The 27817-nt window shown below is 30.2% G+C and overlaps 1 protein-coding gene across 50 annotated transcripts in view; it reads left to right on the top strand.

The window, feature by feature from the left end:
* LOC139517232 (tubulin polyglutamylase TTLL5-like) overlaps positions 1–27817 on the top strand; it is a 56311-nt gene that overhangs the window by 17777 nt on the left and 10717 nt on the right. For 4 of the 50 annotated variants that reach the window (XM_071308042.1, XM_071308056.1, XM_071308058.1 and 1 more), the window contains exons 14-26: positions 7–68; positions 1508–1596; positions 10253–10455; positions 10872–10934; positions 12472–12537; positions 15716–15739; positions 18272–18320; positions 18742–18835; positions 19328–19688; positions 21649–21763; positions 22401–22547; positions 25253–25377; positions 26114–26325. In XM_071308042.1, coding sequence (XP_071164143.1) covers positions 7–68; positions 1508–1596; positions 10253–10455; positions 10872–10934; positions 12472–12537; positions 15716–15739; positions 18272–18320; positions 18742–18835; positions 19328–19688; positions 21649–21763; positions 22401–22547; positions 25253–25377; positions 26114–26325 — 1610 coding nt within the window. Of the gene's footprint in view, positions 1–6; positions 69–1507; positions 1597–1993; positions 2012–2521; positions 2549–5498; positions 5562–7783; positions 7820–9156; positions 9181–10252; positions 10456–10871; positions 10935–12471; positions 12538–15715; positions 15740–18271; positions 18321–18741; positions 18836–19327; positions 19689–20045; positions 20061–21648; positions 21764–22400; positions 22548–23805; positions 23827–25252; positions 25378–26113; positions 26326–27817 lie in introns of all 50 variants that reach the window. The other 46 variants (XM_071308051.1, XM_071308061.1, XM_071308062.1 and 43 more) reach the window with 31 other exon arrangements.

The following is a 27817-nucleotide window of genomic DNA, read 5'->3' on the forward strand; positions in this document are numbered from 1 at the left end:
TTCTAGTGATTCCCCTTTGGACTCCAAGATAAAAACAAATATGATCTCAGATTTACTGAGCATGTCAGGTTAGTATAAATCTGTTAACAGCTTCAGTAACATTACCTCAGCTAGTACATTTCTGGTGCATTATCCTCCAGGGTAGCTGCCATTTATTTAAATTTGCAAAATTACAATAGTACAATGATATATTCATCAATGAAAATTAATATTTCTGTTTCTTTTTTTGTTCCTAGTACTTATAACACATAAAACTGACACTTTATCTATATTTTTTATTAAGAGGATACCATTATTTACAAAAATATTGGACTATTCAACCACCAGCATCTTACTCAATGTGATACTTTTGACACTACAATATTTACCATCAATTTAGAAAATATGGTTAAAAAATGTGAACTCTGAACAAAAATAGTGCATTTAAAAAGAAAAGCAGAGACATGAAATGTATGCATGAAATTTCATTTTATATCATGAAACATCAATGAAAAAATTGTACAGTTAACTCTCGTTGTCTCGAACTCGGTTGACTCGAAATTTCGGATGAGTCGAAGTTTTCACGTGGTCCCGAACTTTGTTCCATATAAATGTATGTAATTCGACTCCTGATGAGTCGAAATTGGATGAGTCGAAATTTCGGTTGAGTCGAACTAAATTTACGATCCCAAGGTTAACAAAAGCATTAAAAATTCATTATTTATCTCGAAATAGTACACATATGTCAAAACATGACCTCCGGCATTTAAATGGATTGAAGAGTTAATCTGACAATACACGTGTAATTAAATTTCCAGTCACTGACCACTGTATTGATTTATGACATGCTATTTCCACGAGTGTTTACCTAAGATTATCTTTTATGATTTTTTTATGAATAATTAGTAATGCATTGTTAATGTTCATGAAAAAGTATTTAAAATGTTTACACAAAACAATTAATTGTGATTTACACTAATGAGCGTGGGCGTGTATAAAGTAAGGATTATGACTTCCGTTGATGATCACCTAAAAACTACTCAATCGGCGTCTTTTAATCTTGTATTTTCTTTTGAAAAGAAAGAGTGAGATAAAACAAAATGAAGAGGAATCTAAATTTTCTCAAGTCTCTTGTATCCAAGAATAAACAATTTTGTCAACTATAAACGACCTGAATAACGGAACTATCGATAGGAAATTACTCTCTCGGATAAAAGCCATAGAAAAAGGTTGTAACGGAAACAATTGAAAAAGTAAAAATAATGTTATTATAATAATGAAAGACCTTGACATACAAGTACATCGGTCTGATACCAGAATATCAATCCCCTTCCAATATTCACCCGGATTTATTTTAGCTTTACCAAGCTAAGCAAGAGTTGTGTCCCTTGTTCTGTCAAACTTCCGGTTTTCGTTTGAGTCGAACTATGTGTATCTCGAAATATTTCTCTGGTCCGGCTGACTTCGAGATAACGAGAGTCGACTGTATTATGAAGTCATTATCATTTAACAAATATTATCTTTGAAGGAATTGTTTGTCATGATCCAATGATGAGAACTTTACAACAGAGCAGAAGAAATCAAGATGTGTCCTCCAAGATGGGAGCCAGAGCAAAAGTAAGAACATTTTAACACTGACATGCTATCATTTGTAGTATAAACATAAAATTAACCTATAGGTTTTACAAACCTTACACTGTACAAGATGAAGTGGTTTGTCACTGATCATTTTAGCGCACATAGCTAGTTCCTAATCAAAATAATTTGATATTGAAAATAGGATTTCTAGTTGCAGTCAATTTAAATTACTGAAGTTTTATTTTCTGCATGTTTTTTTCCTGAGTTAATGCATATGAGCAATAGTAAGGATCATTATGGTAAAAACTGAATATTTAGGATAGTTTAAAATTTTAATTGAAAGCAGAAAAATAAAGTATTAAAATGTTGTTTATATTTAAAAATAAATTTGAAACAAAATTTCTTTTAAAATAAATACATTATGGATTGACTTCAGTTATTTGAGGCCTTAAGGGTAAGTTCTTTCAAGCTAAACATTATTGGCTCTAATTGTATAGAATTTCTGTTAATTAAGATGGCTTAGTATTAGCTATATAGAGCCAAGTAACATTTATGCCACAGTAATCAATATTATGCTCTTGCTTCGTGTAAGGTGAAACCATTAAGTGAATAAAAAACGGAATATTAACTCTTTCATATCTCAATGATATTTTATTTGAAGTAGAAAAAAAATAAAAAATGGATACATGTTTATAATTTCATTTTAAAAATATTGAAAAATATGCATGTTATTGTATTGATATTTTATTTTCATCCTACACCCCTCTCCCATAAAAACCAAACCATACAATTTCAACATTTTGCAATGTTTAAATGTTTTATTGTGAAACAGCCTAATTTGACACATTTACTTCTTTATGTTATGGTATTTATGAGAATTGAATTTTCTCATAAAAGTGATAAGTTGAATACATTAAAAAAAGTAATGCTCAGGTAATTTATTTTAATTGTTCTGAATTGCCAGAAAGAAAGAATAACTGGAAAAATAACGGTGAGAGGCCTATATAGACTATGTTTCTATATAACTTTTACTCTGACTTGCAAATCAGATATATCAAATTGAAAAACTTACATGCTGCTTTTCAATAGTACTTCATTCTTAGCTTTTATAATAAAGAGTGACAAAATTTAACTTTTGTTAAGAAAAACCCAAAAATAACCAACTGATACATACAGTATATTACACATTTTGATGTATCTGATTGAGTAACATGTATTAATGTATAATAATTAAGAAATTCTATTATGTAGCAAGTTTGTTGCACGAATGTTTTCTTTAATTTGTGATATGATTTCAGCACCTCTCCCCCCTTATTTTAACCTCTTTAATTTGAATGTTATTAAACAGTATCTTCTTGATATCCCATGACCTACTGACATTTATATAACAGTTTAGTTGTAAAAGATCTCATGTTTTTTGCATGACTATCTGTTTCAAATCTCCAACTTAGTTATGATTATAAATTCTTTCTTCTCTGGTTAACAGTGCAATTAGTTGTATTTCTAATTTCGTTAACTTAAAACATTTTATATATTTCTGTACATACAAAATGTACTCTGGTCAATACTTTAACACTAAATTAGCAATAAGAAGCATTTGATTTTTAAGTGCCTACAGCTGTTCCATTTAACCCACACTGAATGAAGGCACATATAAATGAATTCTTCTGTTGATATCTTTGTGTTCATGGCTGTTCCATTCATCTCCTACTGAATGAAGGCACATATAAATGACTCCTACTGCCGACTATCTTCAAAGTTTAACCTGAAATAGGGTATTGTCATGAAAAATCATTTTCTATAATACATTGTATATATATACAATCCATTTCAAAATTGATTGGCTTCCCTCTGGTTACTTTGTTTGAATGCCTTGATTAAAGATATGTTTGAAATTTAATGATGACAATAGAGTATTAAGACACCAATGGGACATCCAAAACTTAATAAGTCCAAGAAATATTGATAATGCAATGGCAAAATGGGACAAACTCAGTGTTCTCCCCAGAAATTTTGGATAGCATCACATTTTGCGTTAAAAAAAAATAACTGTATTTTTTTTAATGTCGTTTGTCGCGTCGCGTTGATGCTCTATTTCCTTTATATGTTTTAGTTTATATTGGTCAATTCATAACTGAGAATACAATTAAACTATAACCACAAAAACAGTTGTTTCAGTTTATGTCTTCTTTATTCATTTATAGTTACAGAATTATTTTTTTCCTCTTGTGCCAAATAAAAATAAATATGTGGTTTCAGTTTAATACCCAACAATAAGTCAAATGAATGAATGAGTGCAACCTGTATATATACAAAACTAAATTATCTAGTACACAAAATTAACTACTTTTAATATTATATGAAGTAAAGATTAAGTAGAAAAAGAAGCAAAAAAAAAAAATCAATTTAAAAACTTTTTTTTATCATGTTTATGAAATTCATTGTTTCATGCCACTCAATGAATTAGTCCCAGTTGTTTCTTATCTTTACATCAGTCATATGTATTTTGAACAAAGTTATCTAACAAATAGTCTGTTAATGCGTAGTTTTCTCTCTTGGTTTAATTTTTCTGTCTACTGTCCATCTGTTGTCATTATCGTGAAAATGCGGATTTTTGTCATATCTGGTCCGGTTCCGATCCGTAGTTTACACAAAAATGTGCAATGGCGGCCGTAGTAAAATTTACGAAAATGAGTCCGAGAATAAACATTGTTTGACAAGAGATTGTGAATAAATAAGACGCTTTTAATGCATTAAATGGATTAAACATAAACTTAAGCCAATTATGATAACTTTTTAAAGAAGTATTAAACTTATTTTAGCTCTAAACCAAAATTCTCGCTCTCGTATTACCAGAACTTGCAGAAGAGAAAGAGAGAGTTGCACAAATAAACGACCTTTTTAAAAAAAATAAAAATCGTTTCAATCTTTGAAATTTCGTAATACAAAACGTAGATTTCGAATTGTTTTGTGATTGCATTTTTCCATGTCGATATTGGTGATTGCAGACACGTGGTATTAGGGAGCTACCATTTGATTTTTATGGGGGGGCTAGGATGAAATTTGAAAAAAATAGGCAGGACAGGAGTTTTGAGTAAAAAAAAAAGGCAGGATGAGAAACTTGTTAAAAAAAAAAGGCAGGATGACAATTGGTGTAAAAAAAGTCAGGATAAACTAGTAAAAAAAAAGGCAGGACCGAATAGAGTAAAAAATAAAAAGGCAGGACAGAGATTACAACTAAAAAAAAAAGCAGGACAAAATTTTTCATCCTAGCCCCCCCATAAAAATCAAATGGTAGCTCCCTTAGTCATGTCACAAGTGTCGGCTTGGGATATTCGCATCCAAACAGTTATCAACCTGAGGGCAATTAACACCTAGCTATTTAATCTCTTAATTGCCTTTAGTGTCCGACTTAAAGGGATTACAATTAAAGGTGATATAATTTTTATGATCATAATCGATAATAGATGAAAGTTCAAAATTGAGGACAAGTAAAATAGCATCTTCAAAATAATTATAGCGTCGCAGGAATTATTATAGCATCACGGTGAAAAAATATAGTGTCGCGGTACCGCGACGCTAAAACGGCCTGGGGAGAACACTGAAACTGGTCTAATTTCTTTGTTTTTCTCCATTGTGGCTATATTTTGCTTAATTGCATTTATTTTTAAAGAATTATTTTTTTAAAAGCCTACTACAACACAATTGCTAACTGACAATTAAAAACTCAAAAGCATTTATCTCTTCGGAGATATTTTAAGCATATGTAGAAATATAGATGTTAATACATAGACATGCATGTTTTATCAATTTTTGCATGCAGAAATATAAGCTTTACTTTTCTATACTTCTTAAACCAGAGCTTTAGTCTTTAATATATATATATAGATACATTTATTGGATAGATTCAAAAGAGCTTTTGTGTTTATATTGATACACAGGATAGAAGGAAGTGGAGACTCTCTGCTGATAAGTTGTTAGAACCGAAGGAAGATAATAATTCGGTAGACTCATTGTTTAAATCTTTGGTACACTGATTAATACTAAGAAACATTTTATAAGTATTGGCAATTTTGTTGATAACATATCTCAAATGTATTTTGGAAGGGGCAGATTTTTTATTTCAAAAACTATATGAAATGAGGCTGATTAAAACAAAAGTGACAAATAACTGATAAGATGTTGAACTCTCAATTTTTTCATTTGTCCTTTTAGAGAAATTAAATCTATTGATTAGCATGACAAATATGGAAGTTCTACTTCAATAACAGTTTTTAAGACACATTGTGTGGCAAAAATATTTGAATATTAAGAATTTCATGCTAAATAACTTTGACTGATTAGATAAAAAAAAAACCTTGACATTAATAAGAAACAATATTTATGAAATGAAAAGTTTCTTAGGATTAATTGGTGTAGAATTTCTTTGAAAGCTAAGGCTTTGGTACACAATACAATTTCTACTTTGCTTGATGTTGTGTTCTGAGTTCAAGTATATACTAGGGTATATTATTTATATGAAATGTTTGTCAGCATAGCAGTGTGTTTGCACATGTTTGAGAAATATATTTGCCTATTACAGTCAGTGAGAATGGCCAGAGATGCATACAATAGTGTAAATATTGTTTGGTTTTGTGTTAATGATAATAACTGTTTCATGTTAACCAAGTTAATGTCAATACATGTAGCATTCTGTTATCATCATGGTATATTATCATTATATTGAAAGTTATGTAAAATGGCAATATTGTTGTTGTTCATATACTTAATACTTCATGCATGGTTAGATTTATTTAAACAGTTTGTATCAATTGGAAATTTTTTAGATAATAGAACATTAAGAAAAATCTTTTGACAGCCATGACATGAGTAAATTATTGATTGATTGATTGTTGGTTGCTTAACGTCCAGTGGCAAATATTTCATGCATATTCAGGACGAGAACAAGTTCACAATAAATACAATAGGTAGGTTGACACAATAGAGGCCATCTAGGATGATGGTCGGGAAAATTTGGACTGCCACTGGAAAATGAGGGTATATTGGATAGGGACAGAAATTTTGCCTTGCAACAGGCCACCTACGGACCCCTCAAAGAGTTGTTGCAAGGGTTCTTAACGTGCAAAGAGCGTGGCACTCTCTTTACACGAGGCATTGGATTTAACGTCCCCTTCTGACGGACGTGACTGCGAACTTGATACATCCCGCACAGCCAAACGGACGCCCCACTTCAGCAAGCGTTTTACTGCCGGTCGGGAGAAGACCAAGTGACCATATTTCTATACCCCAGTCACCCTTGAGTAAATTATTGATGATTCTATAATTTGACCACACATGCCAATTTAAGGATTTTTTGTTGTCAAGCATTTTTTGTTTGTCAGCCTGAATCCTTGCACATCTTTTATTCTGTTGTCATAAGGCAATGTTTTACAGATATAAACTTGGTGTGCATGTTTATTATGATGTTAGCGTCTAATAATCCATGCCAAAATAATTTTGACCCAGATTTCATAGTTCATTGCTCAAGAAAATGTTAATGAGAGAGTAGAGCATGATGTTCTATAGACACAAAACCCTATCATAAAGAATTTCTAGGAGAACAGAAGCAAGGAACTTTGTCTTAAAATGAATGAGTCACACTTGAACAATGCTCTGTTAGCAGACAATACATCCTTTGAGGTGTTAAAGATGTCCATTCAGTTAGGCTGTCGTTATGTCTGTTAGCAGACAATACATCCTTTGAGGTGTTAAAGATGTCCATTCAGTTAGGCTGTCGTTATGTCTGTTAACAGACAATACATCCTTTGAGGTGTTAAAGATGTCCATTCAGTTAGGCTGTCGTTATGTCTGTTAGCAGACAATACATCCTTTGAGGTGTTAAAGATGTCCATTCAGTTAGGCTGTCGTTATGTCTGTTAGCAGACAATACATCCTTTGAGGTGTTAAAGATGTCCATTCAGTTAGGCTGTCGTTATATCTGTTAGCAGACAATACATCCTTTGAGGTGTTAAAGATGTCCATTCAGTTAGGCTGTCGTTATGTTTTTGTCTTTGTCTCAGTAGAGTTTGTTTTAGTTTTGTTGTTAAACAAAAAGTCTTTAAAATGCTTAAACACATTGCAAAGCTTTTGGGTTATTTTGTTTAAATTGTGGTTATAGATTATTTTTGCTTAATTAATTCACATACATTATAACAGTTGCTTATTTTAACACACAATTTATTTCCAGTCAGCACGATATCGCCCTTCATCTGCTACCAATGTGGTAAGTCATGTGACCTCTGGTGTTTTGTAATATCATAAAACGTGTCTCTCTTCATACACATTTTGTTGTTCTTGAAATTTTAACTAAAAATGGGAAGTGTTTTATTTTTATTAAATAAAATACCACTTATTACTTATAAAATTAAAAATACAGATATTTTACTGGTACAGTTCAAGCAAACAAAAGTATGTGTATCACGGCTGTATTCAAATTTTACCTCATTCTTAAATGAAACATTACTCATTTTGTCTCTAAATTGATTTATTTAAAAACTTGATTAATTGTGGTGCTTTAGTAGCCACCGTCATGAAGTTGAATAAGGAACAAACTGACTTTGTTATAAATTTTCTATTTAATTACACAGATTCCACAAACTAGAGAAGTGTTCTAAATATTTTTATGTTATTATATTTTTAAGTAAAAGTCACCATTTCAAACTTTTTGATAATGATATATTTCTTTCTTAGTATAAAGAACCCAGAAAAGTCCATAGTATGAAGAGAGACTAGCATTACCTGAACTAAAACACATGTCATTTCATACTCATCAAATCACTATAATCAGTGGAGCTTTAGAACAAAATAATCAGAATGGTGATTGAATTAATTCTTTATGAAATTTTATTGAATTATAAATTTTATTTTATTACTGTAATGTAAAATTAAGAAGACTGTGAAATAATGATCTGTAAGCATTCATATACTTTGAATTGTTATTTCCTATATTATTTCAATTGTTGCTTTTCATAGATTGGTATTAACTGAAATTGAAGTGTTTTAAACAGACAACATTAGAAAACATATTATGAAAATATATTTTTTATGAAACTTAGCTACACGGAGCAAAAATATAACCAGCTTAATACTGCACAGATAAAGAATCAAGTTTGAAGTATTTTTGACTTAAGTTAACAATTATTATATATGCTCTCAAAATTTTAAATTTGTAACATATGTATTGTGTTTTTTTTCTTCATATCATGAAAATTCCCTCCTTTCACTGATTTTGATGAACGTAAACTGTGAACAATTTGATTAAGAAGCAACATTTTGGTTTGCCTTTTTGTTTTAAATTTATTATAAACCAGTATAGATGAACTAACAGTATTGCAAAATATAAACTATTTTCTCACAAATGAGATTCACAATAAGAAATTTATGTGATTAAAATTTGCCTGTTTATGTACTTTTTTTTCAATCAAAGTAAAAATAATTTCTGAAGAATAGAATGTATTAGAAATGCATAGGAAACATATGTCTGAACTTTTTAAAGAGAAGAACGGATGCATATTCGAGTAGAAGAAAGTGTTATTGAAGTGGAAAGTTGTTATATTTCAGGATTCTTGGTATCAGTTACTGAGGGTTTGTACATTGATAGAAGTTCTGTAACATTTGGGCTAATATTTAAGCAGACATGGTGTTATTGTTTTCTTATTTTGATCATTTAACGGGAAACAAAAGTTTATTGTTTGTGGTGCATTTATCAAATTATTTGATTTTAAGGATTCTGGTGGGATATAGATTGAGTGGTTTATTCCATTTTCGTTATTTGTCGCAGAAGAGTGAGAATTTTTTTAATATCAAATATTCACTTCAAATATGCAATTACAAACACATGGTATATGGCTTATGATCAAATGATGCAGAACTAAAATTAATCAATAAACCTGTGGAGTGAATTATCTAATAGGCTGTTTCCTTCTGCATGCTCTATTATTTAATTGTATTGTTGATAGGGTCCCAAAATAACTGAAAGATTAAGAACTTTGCAGACTTTTGGGAGTCCAAGCCAATTTTGCTTTGGCAATTTCTTATATATTTTTCTTGTCCTTTATCATAGTATAAAATCACATTATGTGAATATAAGATATGATTTTTCTTAATGGCAAATAGTTATAGGTATTTAAAAAGCACCTTTTATATATTCTTTTTAAAGCTTATTTAAAGGGCTTTTATAGTTCCCTTGAAAAATTTCCAGGATTTACATAGAGTTAGACAATTAGTGTACGTCTATGACGCTTAGCCTGTTAGCAAGATGTTGGCTCGTTGCAGACAGCTACTTACAAGAACTTATAGTATTGTTGTCAAACTGTTGGTTGATTTAGTTTATGCATTAGTAACTAACAATTTGGTGTAAAATGGAGCTTTAGATTACCATCCATTTTAGGAAGACATTGAAACTGTAAAACAGCTTTTATAACTGCATGATAAATAAGTTAACATTACTCATTTCCATTTCAGATTAAAATATAAGGAACTCAGTGGTATCTGCCAATTATTTTATCTGTATCAATGTTTTATAGTATTTTGACTTTTGCACTTATTTTATGGGTATATTTGCATGTTGAAAAATTATCCTTTTTTTCAAGGAAGGGTGTTATTATGACAAATTTAAACTTAATATACTTATAATTTTAAACATATTTCTTTTCAGCAACGACAGCGACCTCAGTCAGCTTCCAGTACAGGAGGAGGAAGTAATAAAGGGGACAAGAATCAAAATAGCAATGCTAACAAAGGAATGGCAGGACTAAACAGTGATGAAATAAAAATTCTCAGAAGAATCAAAGAGGAGGATCAAAGGAAAGGAGGCTATGTGAGAATATTCCCTACGGCTGATTCATGGGATATCTATACGTAAGTAGTAACTCTACTTTTTTGTGTAATTAAAATCAGGACATTTCTTAATAATGCCTGTAGGGTGATGTTTTTTCTCTTGAAAAAAGTATTCAATAGATATAAGAAGATTTTGTATGAGTGCCAATGAGAAAACTCTCCATGCAAGTCACAATTTGTTAAAATAAACCATTTAAGGTCAAAGTACGGTCTTCAACCTGGAGCCTTGGCATGTACATACAGTTGTCTATTGACACAAAAGTAAATGACAAAATCTTGTATTGAAATTTTTTTACAATAATAGATAAATAGTTGCCATCATTAGTCCATAATTTTAGGGTAAATGTCAGCTGCAAATAACTTATTTCAGCTAAATAATTGAAATGTATGAAACAGTCAAAATTGTTCAACAAATATTTAACTTTGTTGTTTTTCAGGAATTTTTTACAGTTTAACACCACCAATAACTTGATGGTTCATCAAAGATTATATCCAGAAAGGTATCTATGAACAGTTCTTATACAGAAAAATAAATATATGACTTTTATATTGGAATATTATATTGCATTTTTTAATTTTAATTGAATTTTTGTGTTCTCACCGTGTTCTCCCCAGGATTTTTGGATAGCGCTGTGGTAAGCTCGTAATTTTCAACAATTCTCAGTAACTTTGTCTCGGCCCGCGGTTTGTTTGTAATTGATTTGTAATGTGTTTTTCTTATATTATGCTATTGATGATTTCTCTTGTAATGATGTCCTCATCATGCTCATGGAAGTTACCCCTTTGTTTGTTAATGTTATTGTCTGGATATAGAAGAGTCTTTTTTTCTCCATTGTAAATTCATATAATCCTCATATTATCTGTGTATAAACCCAAGGAGAAGTCTTTTTCCATGACTGCCTATTTGAAGATTGCTTAGCACTAACAGGTGATGTTGCAGAACATGTAGGACCAACAATAAAGTCAATGAAAGTCATTGTCAGCTTCTGTGTTTGGTTTTGAAACCCACTGTAACAGTGTACTGTTAACCTTATGATGTTTGACAGGAATTGACATTTTTTAGCATAATGATTTCTCATTTTTCTTACCTTAACGTTTTATAATATTCATATGGCTTCTCCAAAGCTGGACATTGAGAAAGTGAATTTCTCAAGTCTGGTATTAGCTTGGGGTTTGTTTTTTCTAATCATATCTTCTCAATTGTTTTCAAATGGCAAAATTCATTACTGTAGAATTGCTGACTAAACAATTATTAGTTCGAATAGGTGATAATTAATACTTCAAAGACTTGCTCATTTTCGGGTTTCGTATGGATAGTAAACCTGGCAAATTGTAACAAACCCCTGTGTTTGATCGTTTTTAAAATCATTGTTTGATCCAAGGTTGTAAAATAAGTTTGTGAGTGTCGTCGGGAAATGCGGTCAATTTATTTCATCTCATTTCAACCATATATGCCTCTATATATTCTTTTAATTAAAAAAATAGATGTCAATGTTGAAATCCTTATTTATTTTGATCTTTTGTAAAATTTATTAGACTGGTCCCGCGGAGTTACTTAATACAACGGAAATAATTCATTCAGAAATAGTAAACCAGTTGATCATGTGATCCGAAGTGAAAAATAAGCTGGAAATTTATAAAATTACGAAAAAATTATAGCGACACGCTTGCGTTGGATAGCGCAGCCGTCAGTGCAATAGAACAGCAGGAAATTGGGATAACGCTAAAACGGCCTGGGGAGAACACTGCTCACAAGTAAAGATTTTAGTTTCAAAAATATAATTTAATAACTATGAACTCAGAAATTTTCCTGTGCACATTATTTACTGCAGCTGTTAAACAAAGGAGAACATGTGAGAAAACTTATTGCGTCCTAAAAAATACAATAATGCTATCAAAATTAAAAATTTCTCACAATTTACTCAATAATTAAAAGATTGCAAACAATTGTAAATTTGCGATAATAAAAATAGAAACAAACATATGAATACTAGTGTCTGTATTTATTCATAATGGACAATTCTATTTTTTTTTTAGACATAAGACTAGTGGTGTATCTTCCAGTGGTAGATCTGGGACCACATCTGTTGGTGCTAGAGCTAAGTATGTCTTTATATTAGTTCTTACTGCTTGGTCTTTATTACATCTGAAGGGTTGATTTAAATCGGGCTACCAATATCTTCAAAACATTTTCAAATTTTAGTGTAATATATTTATATAGATATTGGATATTCTTAGCCAAAAATATAAATTTAATTAGATGGTTCAAATAGGTACTGACTAAAATAAGTATCTTTCTGCATTAATATACATTTGTACATATCTGACCCAAAAAAAATGTTTATGTGAAAATGAGCCTTTTCGCATACATAGATTTTTCTGACAATAAATTTTACATGCCCTGTCTTGAATTTTATCCAATAAACAAAATTATGGGGTTTGCCAGAAACTTTTTTAAAATAAGTTATTTGGTATGAGATGAAGATATTGGTTTCCGGTCTGTGGTAATAATATTTTTCACATTTGCACATGCTGATTTTTTATACAGGAATATACAATTCACAGCATAGTAGTTTATGCATAACATAGCAAAAGAGATAATTTTTTTTGTGTTTTTTGTTCAAAGTTTAACTTTGATGGCTTAAATACCAAGTAATGAATCAGTATTTGTCCTATCAGTTTTTTATTGTACCCTCAATCATGGAAGTAATATTGAAAGGAATAACATCGTCATCACTTCAAAGGTTTCATCTGCGTTACCGCCAATCTTTCGAAGACTCGTTAATTGGATCAATATCTGGCATGGAAGTTGATTCTCCGCATGTGATCGATCAAATCACTGACTTTTATCGGTCATTCTCGTGTTCACGGAGAATTACGAACAGAAAAGTTTTTGTCGTATATACGTGCGAAGTAACCCGAATAGTCCATTCGTTACATTCCATTGATGTACGCTGCCGAATAGAATCATTCGTTCAATTTTTGTTTTAGTCCATTTTTTCCTATTTTTGGTTAGTTTGATCTTAATAGTTTAAACCGACAGCTATCACATACGAAATTGGAGAACAAGGCTGGGTCATTTTCAATTTTAATATTTACAGACAGCTAAAAAAACATTTCCGTAAGTTAAGAAGATGATTGTACAAAAAATACGTTTGAACCCCCTTTATTAAATACGAGAAACCTAAGTCTTTCGTGTATTAGTCAATTAAAATATTCACAATTCTAAACAGTTTTATCCTCCAATTTAATTTGTTATTAAGTTCTTGATACATAAACTAATTTGTGTAAAAATGAATTTGCTGTAAGGCAGATAGATTCAAGCCCATTTCGTCGGTTTGTAATAATTTTTTGCTGTAGCTTGTTATATTAATACAAGCATTCCAAAATAAACACTTCTTAAAAAATATGTATATTTATGAAAATATTATCCCCATTTTAGTTGTCCAGTTTCAAAAATGTAATGACAGAATACTTGAAAGTAAATATCCTTTTTTTCAATCTCGATAAACTTTGCACATTTCAACAGTAAAAAAATCTATGTCTAGATTTGCCTACATTATTTTGTTAAACATCATGTGAAACCTAATCGATTCATCAGTATTTAACTGTTTAACTCGGGATCCGCTTTTAACCGGAAAACACTTTTAGAACAGTTTAAAACAAACAGTAAAAAGCAAAAATATGCTAAATTAAATACAATTTTCCATGCTAAACTGCTGTAGTTTTAATAATTCTCGTCTGTTTTTCAAGTTTTTTACATTATACGACTTCATCTGAAAGTAGAGGTTTTATATGATACTGAGCACCATCTTCTTATTAATAAACCTCGGATTTCACACAGGTACTTTATAATTACCGGACTCGATAAAATCACGTGACTGATAAGAAATTCCAGATGCCATTTTACAACCGCGGTATCACAGATAGTAACCAAAGGGGTCTTACCGCTGAGACTATAATTGGATAAAATCATATGACTTTAGAACAGAGCTCTGCAGGCCGTTAATACATGCTAATTAGTCGATGTTATTCCTTTTAAATATTACTTCCATGCCTCAATGAAGCTGCAGAAAAAGGTTTAACACACAGTTGAGGTCAATGACACTGTCATCATAAACAATACTGTTGTTACAGAAGCAGTTGTTACTTTGTTACAATCAGTAAACTACACTTCAGTTCTATTTTATTGTTCCAAAATTTTTCTATTTGATAAGATTTGTTAAAGGAGCACTTATGAAAGACCAATTATATTTATTGAGCTTCTTATTTTTAGGAAGATATATGTTAAATTACCAGAATCTTTCAATTTGGCAAATTCTTTTCAAATTGGCAAACATATCTCTGCTATTTTTTTTCATTGTATGATATTAAATTCATATGATCTTTGATATTTAAGCTGTCAAGGTTGTACATGTGTACTATGTACCCCACTATATAAAATTTATACACTAAATATTTGATTATTTATATTGCTCACACACAGTCAAACTTTTATAAAAAATCTTTCTGTTGGATTTACATTAAATGCAAAATAAACTCCTTGATTTTAAACTGTATAAACCCAATATCCATATATAACAGTTGACTTGCATTTTACCAATGTCACTGCATTAGAGGGTAAATAAAGCAGTGTCGTTTAAAGATCTTATAAATAACAGATAAATTGGTACTTTTCAGATATGACCCAAGGTAATTACTAGAACTGAATAGATATTTTGCTAGTAGCATGTAAATCAAATACTATATTATGTTGGAAAATATGAAATAAAAAAATACTGAGAAAATATCCCAGTTTCACATGTAGATATACTGGTTTTGGTCAAGTGTAGTAGTTGTAAAATTTAAAACAAGAGGGTAACAGTAATCAATTATGATAGATAAAATCAGATAATTGTTTTCTATGCCAAGTTTTGTAGTTATAATGGTAACATATTTCAAAATTCATAAAAAGCACATGGTACTTTTTCTCTTACTGATAGTTCCCTAATGTATGCTCAATTATATATTTCCATCATAATATAGTAAATTTGATCAACTGATAGTATAGTAAAAAAGAAAAGTTGTGTTTTTGAACAATATTTTGTTGTTTGCATGTTATCAGTTTGATACTGAACATCATAAATCAATTCAATTGGATTTTACTAATGTTAACAGCTTTCCATGATCAACAGACAAATTAATTAAGCATGTTGAGTGATTTGTGCAAAATATTAGTATACTTACTTGTGACATACAAGTAAAACATGCATTAGCTTCATCAGTGTGAATTAATTTTCAGAATTTCTTCTATTTTCCGCTCAAAGTAAGTAAATACTTCCACCAATCGGCAGATCTAAATTTAGACGCATACTCACATTATCTTCTGTTCATTTATAACTGATTCACATTCTTTCAGCAAACACCATAAATTTCTTGCATGTAATAAGTTGCAGTATTTGCGGTAAATATTTTGAGTTTGTAGTCAAGAGTATATTTAGTTATGACGTGTAGATGTTTCTTATTATTATGCTTTAGCTTTTATTCTTGGTGGATATAATATGTTGTTATATATACATTAGGTATAATTTTTATACTACCATTACGTTTATATTCCTAGTTGTAGCTATTCCACTCTTTTATGAACTTATTTCACTCGAGAGCAACTGGATCAAATAAAGTACTTGATGACATATTTGTAAAGAAATGTAAATTGGAAGTTGACTAAGAAAAAAATTTATATACCAGAAAATAAAATCATTGTACATTTTTTCCAAACAAGAGAGCATCTTTGATATAAAGGTATAGTTGAGATATGTTTTAATGTAGACCCTGAAATTGTTTGTTTTCTTTTAAAAAAAATGGACATCAACATATTGATAACTATTTATTGCATTGACTAGACTGTCACAACAGCTATTAAGCTTATGTCAAGTGTTAGAAAATAGACACACTGTTGGTACCAGTATTTAAGAATGAAAAAGAACTGCTAAAGAAACAAGGATAAGTGGTATGATTGAAAATGAGACAACTATGCTTATCACAGATTAAATGAATGTTTCCTTTGAGCTTTATCCAATTATCTATTCACCTGACCTCTTATTGGTTTATATTTCTGGTTCTTTACTTTTCTATGTTGTGAGGCTATATTTATCTTTGTCTACGCTGTTATTATTGGTTACTTTCAGATTTTGATAGCTCCTTTTTGTCATGTTCTTCAACTCTGTCTGTTTCGTGTATACCATGTTAACCATACATAACAAGCTTGTAAGAGAGAATAATTAAAAAATATGTCTTATAAATAAATTAAATTTAGTATATTAGTCTTTTGACAGATCTGTCCAGTAGCTAAGACAAATTCAAATAGTAAATGCATTTATGTTTACGATTAGGCCAGGTATTTTTTTTTTGCATTATTTCTGTGTCCTCAGTACATTAGACAGTTAAACCTTCATTGTTACACAACCCACATTTTTTGTCTTGCATAGGTCAGTTGATGGGGTTCCACTAGAGGAAGGTCCATGATCTTTAGTATGCTGCGGTATTAGCATTAGCACATCTTATTTCCATGGTTATTATTTTGCTCCTCCCCTCAGTCATGAAGCATTGACCTTTAATGTTTCCCACAGTTTCAGAGTTTGTGATTAGATTAGTTTAAGATGAACCACTTATGTTAAGTAAATGGTATTTGGTATGCAGTTTTATAAGCATTTGCAAGTCTCATTTCCACAAAGATCATATGGCCCCTATCATCATGATCCATCATGGTTCATCGTCTATATCATTGACTTTAACTTTTGCGTACTACACAAGTGAAAATTTAGAACTTATGAAAAGTACATGGTATTTGGTATGCAGTTTTATAATTATTGACATTTCTTATTTCCATGGAGGTGATTGTGCCCTGTCCCTTTAGTCATGGTTCATTGACTTTGAATGTTTTGCACGGTTTACATGTTTAGATTTTGTCATTTCACTTTCAACATTTGTGTTTTACTATCAAAATTTTAAAAAGCTAGACATATCTATGTGTCAACAGTTTATTTTTATTACCAAGTGAAAACCTCGGTGGGTTTTACGAGTGATATACCTCTATTATCATTGTTGTTGTGAAGATGCATGAAGAGTTAGCAGTCATTGTACATTTGTAGCATGTAAATATTGTCTGGGAAATTTCTTTGTAATAGAGTTATTTTGTAAGTTAACACTACTCCCACCGTAATAAAATACTGTTTGACACATTTCAGCTGGATGACATGAAAAAAGAACAGTTAAAAGTTTGAATTGCATAAGAATGCATCGCCATCACATAGAATGTTATTCATTTCCTTTCATCTTAATAAAATTTTGTCTTTCTATAATCTGAGAGCACATTCTAATAACTATCTTTGAATATTTAAAAATTCTGTCTGTTAGTTTTCTGTCTGTTCACACAGAAGTTATACCATGTAAATTAAATCTTTACAAAATTATTTTGCTCAACCAGTTGCTTGTTAAGAAGCCTCAAGACCCCTATGTTTTTTGGTATTTAAAAACAACATGATATAAACTACATTTTGGCAAAGTCGTAAAAAAAATTATTGGTGTGAATTCAGACCCCTATCTTCCTGCAATCTAGTTTCTATTTCAGCAGATTACTATTGTTCTTTATGCTTGTAAATAGTTATAGTATGTTTATGAAATACAATGAATTTGATTTGATTATCACACATACATGTGATGCCTGTTCGTCAACGTTGAAGAAGATTTGTCTCAAACCAAAGGAAAGTATGGTTCATGATTTCTTTTAAAAATGTCTGTGTCTTTTCATGTTCAAATATTCATTTGAGTGAAATATTCGATTTATTTATTTTTACAGAAGTGCATATTCCTCACTTAGTGGTACATCTATCAAGTCAGATTCTGAGGTAAGATATGTTCAATAACTTTTCAGAGCATAAACATATTTTCTCGAAAAATAGAACAACATGCCAATGTTTTCTGCAACTGTTTATATATGTGAATAAGATATTAGATATACAATAGAACACAAAAATGCAGGACTGCAAAGTCAAAGTAGATTTTTTCGTGTTCAGTTGTAATCAAATCATAATAGGCAAAACAAATTTCAGATGGCAAGTAGAGTCAATATGTCCAACTAAACCTCAGAAAAGCAAAGTACAAACTATAATTTAGCCCTCCTATCATTTTCATACCGAGAATGGCTCTTTATATTTTATATTTGAAGAAGAATTATCTTTATATAAGCAACAAACATTGCTAATTTATTTTACATGTACATTCATGTGCTTTTTTGAACTTATATAAAAAAAATTATCTGAATTTAAGTATGCTGAATGTTATGCTCAGGCCATACTAAGGACTAGACAGTATGAAAGGAAGTTAGGATCTGGTAGACGTGGCAGACGCAGAAGGAGAAAAGGTATTTAATTTATAGATATGATGTCTGAAATTCATATCTAGTTTGTGTAAATGTTGGTTAGCAAAATATGGCCATTATTTTTCTGCAACAATAATGCTGATAATAGTCATAATAAGCAATATTATAAACTAAATATACAGTTGTCAAAAATCTCCTGCAATCAAATTATTCTGTTTAGCTATAAGGTTTTGTTGTAATTTAACTTGAAATATGGAAGAAAATCCAGAAATATAGTATTTAATTTGTGAAGATTTTAAATGAATAATTTTAAAACTTCTTTAAAAAAAAATACCAACAATAACAAGACAGCAATTTGAACATGTTGAAAAAATATCACCTACTCAATCAGGACTAGTTTATACGATGATACATATATAAACATTGTCACTGTTTGTTTTATTTGTTTTTTTTGTGTTTTTTTTTGGCATAGAAAAATGTAGATATTATGTTTATATGGCGGAATCATCAATTTTAATATCTTTCTTTATCTAGCGAGAAGGCGACCCAAATTAGCACAAGGTGTGGCTGAAGAAGATGGGGAGGAAGAGGGAGAAGATGAAAAAGATGAAAAAAAGTCAGATGATGAAAATGATGTAAATGATGATGAAGTCAAAGAGTCTGAAACAAAAGATGAAACCAAGAAAGAAAGTGTAGTAGAAGTTCAGGTTGAGAAGTCAACATCAAAATCTGATCAGAGTGATGTAGGTAAACCCCCTAAACCACCAACTACCAAAACAGCAGTCAATAAGGAAGTACCAATAGAAATACCTGTGGAAGAGGAACGACCTCCAACTCCACCCAGAGAACCTAGATATAATGTGGTAGAACTGCTACAGAAGGGCTGTACTCTTAGGTAATAATACAAATCTGTCATAGGATTTGAGGATAGGAAATAATGTGTCTAGTTAATACCTTAAAACTTTTCTTATGTAATAGTTGAATTACAACCTTAGCCTTCCTCATTTATATAGAATACTACTGATTCATAGTTATTCCCCCCAGAACCAGTTCATCCTGATTAATAATTAATATCAGCTGTTTTATAAAATATGCAGTAGGTTTTTTTGTGAGAGACTGATATGATATCCAAAATAACAGGTATCTGGAAAAAAAACCCACAAAATGTGGCTCCATTATATTTGAATTTGATATCTGGTTAAAAATTAGCAATGTTACCTTAAGTGCATCCACAATTGTATGTATTTTTCAGATGCTCCACAGTCAGGTACAAAACAGCACTCTTTTCTTAGAGACTGCAAGTGACACACAGTCTTACATATTCAGGAGTTTTCTCCCTTTGTTAATTAAGCCTAATTGTATTTTCCTGAAAGCAAAGCTTTATATCATATGCTTTAGTACTATATTAAGAAGAATTTACTTTTGTATCATTTGGTTTAAAATTTCAGGCAATTTTGACATAGCAGACACATAATTATAAAATGCACTCAAAATATTATTTTAAAAAAATATCTGTTATAGTTAACCAAAAATATATGTCTTAGCAGACACATAAATATAAAATGCACTCAAAATATAATTTAAAAAAATATCCCTAATAGTTAGCCAAGAATATATGTGAAATATAAATTGTATAATTGTTTGTTTTTTTTTTATAGTATCTTTTTGTTTGACAAGCATTTTGTGTAATTTATCCATGATGTCAGTTTCCTTGTAAAAGATAATTTGCTAAACATATTCAAGACAGAGATTACCTGCATCTTATGTTAAATATTATACTCTCTGATCTTTGGACACTCTTACTTTGTAATATACAAGTACTCAATCATAGCACACTCTTATCTGTGCAGAACATACTTTAGTCTAAACAGTGTAGAACATCTGAACATATTTAGATAAAACAAATTATTCTTTTCATTCAGTTTGCATTTGCAGAACCAGAAAATATTTTTTTATGGCACAAAATATAGTGAGTCACTTGCATGATAAAAGTAGTCTATAAGTATTTTCTGTTTGCTGTACATTTCAAAGTGCTGGTAGATTATTTTTCAGTTGTTCAGAAAAAATACTGGTATCTTATTTTATTATAAGTTTTAAGTTTTTTAATGTTGTAATGCATATATACTTCATATTTAAAGAATTATGCTATAGTTCATATATCAGTCAAAGCGCAGCAATAGCTTTTCCCAATGCTTGTTGAATTACAGATGTTGTGTTCTAACATTATCTGCAGCTATGTCAGCAGTTTTGCCAAGAGGATCATTAATTGTAAATCGAATAATATTAGGCAAGATTCATATTGTGGCTGTCCGGGGATTATGCGCTAGATTGATGATGTCACATGATCTGTTAGGGCTAACAATCCTGTGACCACATGAAGAACAAAGAATTCAAATTTAGATTATTTAGGGCATTATATGCATACGCTTTAATATGATATGTCCACAAAATTTGCCGGAATTTCACTTATGCTTCAAGCATTAGAAAAGAGATGTACATGTATACCAAAAGTTTATAAAAAATCGTTGTGCTGTGATTTTTTGCTCGATCCCATATTAACAAAATAGGATCCATAAGTGATTGTTACATAACAACAGTTCTAATGAGTTGTTCCAGAGTTACTTGAGTAAAGAACAAATGAACAGTCATTTAGGTGTTTATCAAGTTTACTTTGACAACTTTTATAAATTTTCTCTTATATATATGAAAATTAGTGCTTCTTTCCGATATCTTAGTATATGCATTATCAGTACAATAATATAACAGAACTTGTAACATTTGTAATATATTTTGTTTACCTTATATCCAATGTTCTACATTGCTCTTAGTTGAAACGGATCTATGTATGTTTTCAGTAAAGTACAAGCTAGATCAGCCTTTGCCATGTATTTAGTGAGGGTACAACAAAGATTGGTGACTGAGGGAAGTCCGTCCAGTCAGGATGATTCTGATGCTCTCAATGAACAGATGGTAAGATTATAATTGTAGAAAGGTTAAGTGATCAAAATCTTAAACACTGTCAGAAATCTCGAATTAAATAAAACTCGATTTTAATTTGTATATATCAGGTCAAATTATTACCAGGACGTTCAAGCAATAATCTACACCCCGGGTTTTGTATAAAAATTTTATTTTGTGGTGTTCACATTTAACACTGTATTAATCACTTTCAATATATTGAGTAAAGATAGTTAAATGTTAAGAGAATAGCAAGTGTCTACTTTTTATCTCTATTTCTCCTGACAATAAGAGGTTTTCTCTGGCAAAAAAATGAAATTTTGATGATTAATAAATTAAATACATTGATTTATATTGAAGATATAGTTTTGATATCCATTCTCAGATTATGCATCCATTAGTTGAGCATTTATTATCTGTGAAATGATATCCCAACTAAATCTTCAATATGAATCAATGAAGTAAATAAAAAATTGATTGTTTATGAGGTCTTCAATGATTTCAGACATTGTATATTGAACACCTATGTGACTTTGTCCCCTTGCCTCAACTACAGCTTGAAATTGATTGTTTCAGCAATGAGTGGGATTATATTAACATAATGTTTATATAAACTGTATATGCATATTATCATTTTATTCATTTACAGGACCTTGTGTTAAGATTTTTAAAGAGAGCAGCAGTAAATTTGCAGCAGCCATTCAAAGTTGTTGTTCCAAGTAGAAAACTTCCCCTAAATGACAGACGACGAATTCTAGCAAAACAGTTGGGAGATTTTGTTTACATATATAACAAGGTTTGTTTACTTTCCATTACATTATTTTGCTCTTGTGCTAAACTAATACACATACATATATCTATATTCAAGAAATACAATAAAAATTCTAATGTTAAGTTTTTGTTGTGGTTGTGATAAATTTCTATAATGAGACCTTCATGTTTTTCACTGTATAAACAGTAGTGTAGGGAAAAAAGATAGTATATATTAATTCATTGTGATTTGTGAGTTATCAATTTTCTTGTATTTAATGGGAATAAATCATCAACTAATTTCATGAAGGCTTGTATGCAGACATTGGCAAAACGAAGAAACCAAGTATAAATCCACAAAACTAGATGAATCCACTGTAGACTAATTAGTAGTAGTATTATCTTGAACATTTAGCAAACTTTGACAGATGAATGTTTGAATGTCTCTAAATAGTGTTTCTTTATTACTGACACTATAACTGTTCTGGCATGCTGAAGATATTTTAAGAACTAACATTCTGATCTTTCTAACAAAAGCTTGCCTAAATCATGTGCATGCATTAGGACTTTCTTGCATGATTTGTTCATTTATAAATAATTCCATATATGCACTGTTGCTTTGTTGTACTTTAAAAAAAATAATACTTCTAGTAATTGATTTAAACAAACAGAATTTCTGTTAGACTTTGGTTTTATTTGAAGTTTCATATTTACAGTATGTAATTTGGAAAGTGTTTTTCGATGTCATGATTACATTTAAAATTTAAAGTGTTTGCATGTTACTAAAAGAGTGCATGGTGATTTTTATGAATTTTCCAGATTTTTATTTCAAACAATTATTAACGAGAATTCTAAACAGAAAATTTATTTTTTAGTTTTAATCTGTAGTTAAAAGTAAGTTTGAGTTGGGGTTAGTTAATCAACAGATATCATTTTAATATAACAATGAATTTCATATTTCTATTAATTCTATATCCTTTATGCCTCCATTTGTAGGACAAAGTAATTTCCACTCAAAAAAGAATTCATATAAAGAAGTCTGCTTGCTATGTATTTTTTTCAGTTTTAGTAGAAATATGTGGTCAACTTAAGACTACCTGTTATAATTATTGCCAGTTAATTCAAACTCAGTATACTTGAGAGTACTGAAAGAAATTATATGCAGGACTAGTAATAAAGTTTAATATTCAATATGAGTGGAAATTCTTTGTAGATATGACTTCAGAGGACCCATCTTCTATTTTCTATGTAGAAGTAGAGGCTTATAGCTTTGTACTATGCACACAACTTTTCCTATATTTCAGCTGGTCAGACAAGCTCATCAGGTATGACATGGGTTATGGTTCTTGAACATATAACTGCTACTTCATAATGAGTGTACCCAATTTGTCTGTTTTAAAAATATTTGCATGTTTGTAGTTTATCTAAAAAAAAAATTACTATAACATTGTTTTCTTTTGCTGGAGGGATAGAAAGGAAAACTAAAATTACTTTCAGACTAGGTTGAACTTTGAATTATCGGTAGTTTTTGATAAGTTTGCACTGATAGATAATAAGCTTATACTTATTAATATAACACTAAAATATTCTCATTATTTAACATGCCAAATATTTTTTCTGTAACCTTGAATATATCATGTGCTGGCTTTCAGTTTCTGCTTGATGTTTAGATTACATGTAGTTAGTGTAAGCTTATTTGTAGCACTGTCTTTACATTTTGTAAATTTGTCTTCCTAAATTATCATTTTTGTGATATTTCATTTTAGATGAGTTACTAATGTATGATGATTAAAGAATTTCTAAGTCAATTACAGGTTGCTTGTGTTGCACTGTATGCATGCATGAGAAAATATTAGGTGTTCTTGACTTATTTAGTCAAAGGTCACATTAGTTATACCCCTCACCTGGCATACATCACCCAAGTTTGTTTCTTGTTTAGAAATTCCAAAGGGGAACGGGAACATTTCTAAAAAGCCTTTCAAATTTGATTTCCCCTCCCTGTACCTTAACCTGCTAGCCGTTTGTTCATAATAACCATTAAATCAGTATCAAATATTTTTCCTTTCCCTCATTCTGTTTCTGATTGGCTTAAAGCTAAGAACTTTTTCACAATAACCTTTCAGTGTCCTGTCTCATTCTGCAAGTGCCTGTTCCAAGTCAGAAGCCTGTAATTCAGGGTTTTTCGTTGGTTGCTGTATATCATATTTGTTTTTAGATCTTTGTTTTGTAAATAAAACCTGGTAGTTTGTTTATTTGTTTGAATTGTTTTATGTAGATACAATTTAACATGGGTTGTTAGAAATAAGGTACACAATAATGTTTGCTACTGAATAACAACACATGGTTATAGTGTGTCTATTTATGAACATGAATGTTTAAATACATACATATGTTTGATTTATATGTATACATTTGTCTAGTATATATTATGTTGGGTTGCCTTAGAGATTTTATTTTCTATACCTGAATTTTTTCACCTCTAGTTTTAATTCCCAGTGGTACTGGTCTACCAATGCTTCTTGTATTGGAATAACAATCATTTGAACTTAAAAAGGTGAAAAAGTAACTGATTGTCAGTGGAAGGAATAAAAAAATTATTAAAAAAAGGTACATATAGTATTGAGTTAATAAGTATTGAATACGACAAGAGGCGGAGTCTTATAGTTGTGTAACAAAAGCGTTTTGTTCAAGTTGTTGTATATAAAAAAAAGTGGTATTTTGGTAATATGTCTGTATATGTTTTGTTTTCAGGAGACTGAACAATTAAAGGTAAAGAGGTTGCAAGACAAGAAAGCAGGAAAAATTGCAGAAGCCTTTCCTAACCAGAAGGAAGTTCTTTGTGAGAAGAAATTTGAAGAGTTTGTCAACACAGCTAGGTAAAATTTGCTTTATCCCATTACTTTTATGACTTTGATATTATGTTATAATATATAATGTTAAGCAACTGACAATTAATCATACAATATATAATGCAGATGAACATTTGTAAGTAAAATTAACACTGCAATTTAATGAAACGCGCAGAAAATCTGTAAACACTCAAAAATAATAGTAAAAGTTTTATTTAAAGCTAAAAAAACAGTGATTATAATATTTCATAAACTCTGGATTTAAATGAGATTAATAATGGTATCATGAATAATTTATATACCCCCGCCGTGTCGGATTAAGTTTTATCCTTGTCTTTCTGTACATCCATCAGTCAAAGTTGGTTTCCCTTCTCTCACTTAAGTTTGTCTCATTCAAATGTTGTGAAACTTTTACTGTTCTAGAGTTATGCCTCTTTACAAATGGAAAAATTGCTGAATTTTTATTCGATTCCTTTCTCTAACTAAGTTTGCCTCAACCCTTATTTTATCAAACATATACACAATACACAATATCATAAAACTCAGATCAAGTACAAATTTTGGTAGCGTCACTGCTACCATTCATCAGTTAAGCCCCTTTATAACTTTATATGATATGCAAGCTGTAGATTTACATAGATACTTTTACCAATAAAATATTCTTTTCTTTTTCTTAATTTGATAACAAGAACTACTTTGTTTTAATAGGCCTTTTGAATTATATGAAGGAAAAATAAAAGATAAGAATAATTGTTTTTTGCAGTGAAAGTGAATTAGAGGATGTTCTTACTACGTATACAAAGATAAACAAATCAGCCAGTATATTCTTAGGAGGCAATCCTAAGCATAGCAGCAGTGATACATCCAATCACACAAAAGGAACGTCTGTATCCTCTACAACCGTGGGGGCAGCTAGAAATCCTCAGAATGAAGGATCAAGACAGGTCTTATCAGGATGGGACGACATTCCTAAAGGTTTGTAATAGCAATTAGTGTTAGGTTATATAAACACCCCGGTAAATCTAATGAGTCAATTGTATGAACTTAAGTATAGACTGTAGTCTGCTTTTAGTCTAGATAAATAGGGATATGTTATTTTTGCTTCTGCATGTGTTCACATAAGGTAATGTGTTTCAAGTTGAAAAAAGAAACTGATCTGAAATGATTGACTGAAATAATTTGAAGAATTTATATGATCTCAAAAAGATATTATATAGACATGTTAAATTGTATCTTTCATAGGTTGATCCAAAAGGCTGTAATTTTTTATTCATAGGTTATTGCTACTAATAATGTGTGTTGTTTTATTCTCAATATATGACAAGTTTATATTCTGAAATACCTATAGTAGGATTTATAAAAGAATTGTAAGATGGTGTCAGTAACATTGTGAATAGCAGTGGTTATCAAGTACAGCCTATGAATTAAGTATTTGAATACTTTTAAACAAAATATCATGCTTAAAGTTGTTAAAAATTAGATTATTTACTGTAAGCAAATTGATTTGAAAATATTTGTCTCAAAGGTTTTGGATCAGCTTTTGTATATATACCTTGATATAGATAGTACAAATGTCACTTGTCATAGCTCTGAACAATTAATGCTTCTATAGGACAATTTAATAAATAAAGAATCTGTATGTATTTATTAATATTCACAGTTATGTACCAGTTAAAGCACATATAAATTTATATGAAATATGTTTTGGAACTTGTCATTCGAAAAAATTATTCAGTTTCATATATCAGCTTTTAGTATTATAGTTCCTGTTACACATGTAAAACATTTTAAATAACATATCATCTTCAGTAACAAGAAGTGTAAAAATGAATCTTGTGTTCTCAAAATTTGTGCCCTTTTAAAACCTGTTAACATACATTTTATAGTACACTGTGGAACATCTATAAACTTTCTTTTACATTTTGAATGGTAAATCTCCTTGATTACAAAGAAAATTGGACATTTGGTCCTAAAAAAAAATGAATTTTTCCACCCATTCATTTTGAATATATTTTTATGGCCCAGCAACGAAGTTTTCCGTGACATATATTTTTACCCTTGTCCGAAATTCCGTCATTCCGATATTCCGTAATTCCTTAATTGTGTAATTCTGTAATTTTGTAATTCCGAAATTTCTTCATTCCGTAATTTTGCAACAAACCATTATAAAGAGGTTTTTTTCTAAACGCCTTCAGATATTGGGCTGATTTTAGGTATGTAAGTTAACCATGATGAGTTGCAGATCAAGTTTAAATTTTGTTTTGCTCCCCTAATTTTTGCCAAAATTAAAGGTTAACAACTTTGAAAAATGTTGAAAATCACAGTTATACAGACTTTTTTTCTATTCGCCTCCAGATTTTGAGCTGATTTTTGACATGTGAGACTACCATGATCATGTTTGTGTCCACATGTGTTATTGAAACTGCAGATTTTTCAACATTTGAGACGGGGCCATTGAATGCCGCCA

Source organism: Mytilus edulis, chromosome 3, assembly GCF_963676685.1.
Source record: "Mytilus edulis chromosome 3, xbMytEdul2.2, whole genome shotgun sequence".
In the NCBI taxonomy this organism is placed as follows: domain Eukaryota; kingdom Metazoa; phylum Mollusca; class Bivalvia; order Mytilida; family Mytilidae; genus Mytilus; species Mytilus edulis.